At 46.9% G+C, this 3,439-nt stretch overlaps 1 protein-coding gene across 1 annotated transcript; it reads right to left on the reverse strand.

The window, feature by feature from the left end:
• Positions 1 to 226: 226 nt before the first annotated feature.
• LOC132570137 (uncharacterized protein F54H12.2-like) lies at positions 227 to 1,964 on the reverse strand. The gene is made up of 2 exons (XM_060236571.1): positions 1,851 to 1,964; positions 227 to 1,138 (listed from the first exon to the last, which is right to left on the reverse strand). The coding sequence occupies exons 1-2, from the start codon at positions 1,962 to 1,964 to the stop codon at positions 227 to 229; spliced, it is 1,026 nt and encodes a 341-aa protein (XP_060092554.1).
• Between the last annotated feature and the right edge of the window lie 1,475 nt (positions 1,965 to 3,439).

A 3,439-nucleotide genomic window follows, 5' to 3' on the forward strand; every position in this document is an offset into this window, starting at 1 on the left:
CTGTCAAATATATGGCAAGCCAATGTTTTCCAGGAACGTCATGTGGATGGGTATTTACAATTAGCCCTGCTGGTCTTTGATCCACTCTCTGTTTGGGGAGCCAGTCACTTGGATACACTCCCAAGAAAGTCTTTTTGGTGTAAGGGTTAGTAGATAACACAGTTGTTAGCTGCAATGTGTCCATGTTACATATGGTCAAACAAAACATTTCGCCTGTGGTTTATCTCTATAACGTTGTCAAAAACACATAGACAATCACGTTGACAGTATGAGGCAATGCTCTAGCTAACCATACTTCAGCCTGCAGATTCCCTGTTTTAATCAAGGAATAGTGGTCTGCGCATTCCTGATCTGGGGAAAGATCAAATGCAAATAGCGTGTAGCCCTGTGCAAACTCCTCGCGGTTTACTAACAAAGATCTGTCTTTCATATGTTTACCAGTGGCCTGAACCAGCTGCATGTATTCCCTCACGCAGTTTCCACCTTCAAAGTTCGTCTGCAGTGGTTTTGTGGGTACCTGTTCTCCATCCAAGTAGAGAGCAAAGAAATTGATGTCATAATGCCTAAAGTTAAATGGGTTTTTATTATGGACCCCGCTGAAGAACTCCTTATCCACCAGTTCAATAACTAGCAGCTTGGGTAATTGCCCCAAAAACAAATTCACTTGGTTGCTAACACAACTTCCTGCAGGGATTCTAAACACTTTGATGCCCACGTGGTCCACAGGATATTTGGCATTAGCTGTGAAGAGCACCTCTGCGTGGCCTAAACAGACACCTGGGGCTACTCTGAGTTTCTTGACGAAAAGGGAAGCAGACAAAATGTTTAATTTGCAACCCCTGTTTAAATCATCCACCATGAGGCAAAAAGCATCTTTACTGCGTGTCAGTTTATTTTTGACATCCATGCCATTTAAGAGCAGTTTTTCTTGGAAAAACAGGTCACTGTGAAGCTGACCCAGCAAATCTATTTTTCTGCTTTCAGCCGCTAGAGCTGCTCTTTTAACAAACCCTTTGTTGTCTCCATCCAGGGCAGTTGATTCATGTTGAGCAGCTGTGTATTTGTAAAACAGGCCTGCAGAGAACTGAGTGTTCAGAGTATCATTGCTGTAATTCAGCTTCCAGCTTCTATAAACCCTCTGTATGGATATGCATTATGTGACTGCGTGATGAGCCTGTCTCCCAGAGTCACATCCAGCTGGCTAAAGATGGATGCAATAGGGTAATTCATCAGACTAACCCTTGCATTTCTGTCAAGGTCTGTCCCATCTTCTTTCACGATTTTGCAGCACAGGTAAAGCAGGGTATTATTTAAATCCATATAATCATCTCCATTTCCAGTAAGAAAAAGTCAAGTGACGCTGATTCTGACAAAGCAGCCAGGGGAGGAACTTCGATATATAGACATCTCTCAATGCTGGTTTGCATAGAGGCTATTTGGAATAGGTCCAGTTCAGATTTGGTGCATTCTGACCCACTGTGAATAAAAGCCATTGCTGTTCAAAATATATCTTGGGGGCTTGGGAGACATCTTCCTGCCCCTCTCTTGGCCTTCTGCTTCTGAGGGAACTTGCACTTCACAGTTTTTCTTTTAAAGGGGTGTGGTGAGCCAATTAGTTGCACCCGTGATGCCTTTCTTTTAACTCCGCGTTGTATTTTAAGGTACATGAGGCCTGAGCCCTTTTGTGGCATAGGGGTACTCACTTTATTTAGAACACCGCCAGAAACATGACCTACTACATCTTTGGCTACATTTCTGGCGGCGGTTCTCACATGGGGCTTCATGAGTTCAAACCCCCTTCTCAAAAGAGGGACAGCTTTTCTGAAAAGGCTCTGAAAAATTCCACCTACCCCAGCCCCATACATCACTGGGGCACCATTGTAACCAGGAAGAGCATAGCCAGCCTGGTTCCTGTAGTAATTCCTGTAGAGGTCAGGATCCCCATAGCTTTTTAAGATGACCATCTTTGCGTGCTTAACAGCCCAGGCCTTTCCACGGACGAAAGTGAAGCTTCACAATCACCTTACCAAACTGGAATGGCATGTTCTTGTTCTGGTCCGTCTTTATTTCAATAGTGATGGTATCTATGTGGTGCTTATTCACAGGAATATAGTGTGGCTTGTCATAGATATTATTGACACAGTCACCAGTCTACCCTTGCACAGTGATACAATGCAGTAATGGAACATATGCATCACCCACAATTTGGTGATCCACAATGTCTGTGTAAATGTACAAAGTGTTGAACCCCCCTGTGATGTCTGCTGTAAAGTTTATATTTTGGATCGCCTCTTCTGGGGGTGCCCCTTAAAGGTGAGCCAATTCCTTAGAAGCTGAAAAGGTATAAGTAGGCGGTGCTCTTAGACCGTACTTCCTATACCATGTGTCATAGTCCATGCTCAGTTCGGGGGGGGGTAATGTGACTGAATGGTGTTGTTCAGTTTCACCAACAAGTCAGGAATGTTTTTATAATAGCCACTACTGAATCCGTGGGGTGGGGGGGGCTCCCTCTGGGTATCCTACCCCCCCAGGGAAAGTGTATGCGCAATACATAGCCTCTCCTCTCCCGGTGTAGTGAATGGCGCGTGGTCACTGTCTGGCTATGCCTGGCAGATGGTCACTGCAATGGCCTCTCCTGCATTACTGCATCCGTAGCAACACCTTCTCGCTGGTCCCCCCCAATTTTCACAGAGTTTGCTACGTCATGGTGTGACCGAATTGTCCGACGGTATAACCGGATGGGCAGGCTGGGCCCACCAACCTTGCCAGCCTAAGAGAAGGAAAACTCTAACATCAAACCCGGGCAGATAGAGCTCGTTAATGTAACACCTACCACCTGAAGGACTCGCTGCCGGCGTCCCGGCTTACTGGGCCATGGCAGATGACCCCCAGGTGAAAGGGTGGAGCCAGTACCGCGCACACTGGGCTTCACCTAAAAAATTCTTCTGTGCAGGCCTGAAGGGCATATCCACATACACAACCCACAACACATCAAGTCCTGCAGCGATGGGCAAGGGGCGAAACGGCAGGTGGAAGGTGCCACTGGAAGCCGCAGTCCCAATCCTGCATGTAGGCGGTTCAGGGTATTGGTCGCCTGATGCTAACCCGGAGACGAAAGCATTTTTCGGCAGCACCCTGAACGACCAAGCAGCCTTATCTAGGGACAGCACTGCTTGCTCCACACGGAGAGGGGCCTAGAAAAGGTGGCCTAAACAAAACTCGTCTCCTCCACCCCAGTTGGCTAGCCGCGGTCAACGGGCATCCTTACTTGCGGTCAAAAAATAACAACAAAGAAAAGGCATGCACCTGCCTCACAAAGTGTGCAAAGACTAAAGCTTGCGTGTTGGAACATCAGAACCATGCTTGACACAGTAGACAGTGGTCGCCCTGAACGATGCTCTGCTCTAGTTGCCCACGAACTTCTCAGGTTAAATATCGA

Source organism: Heteronotia binoei, chromosome 4 (assembly GCF_032191835.1).
Source record: "Heteronotia binoei isolate CCM8104 ecotype False Entrance Well chromosome 4, APGP_CSIRO_Hbin_v1, whole genome shotgun sequence".
Classification (NCBI taxonomy): Eukaryota; Metazoa; Chordata; class Lepidosauria; order Squamata; family Gekkonidae; genus Heteronotia; species Heteronotia binoei.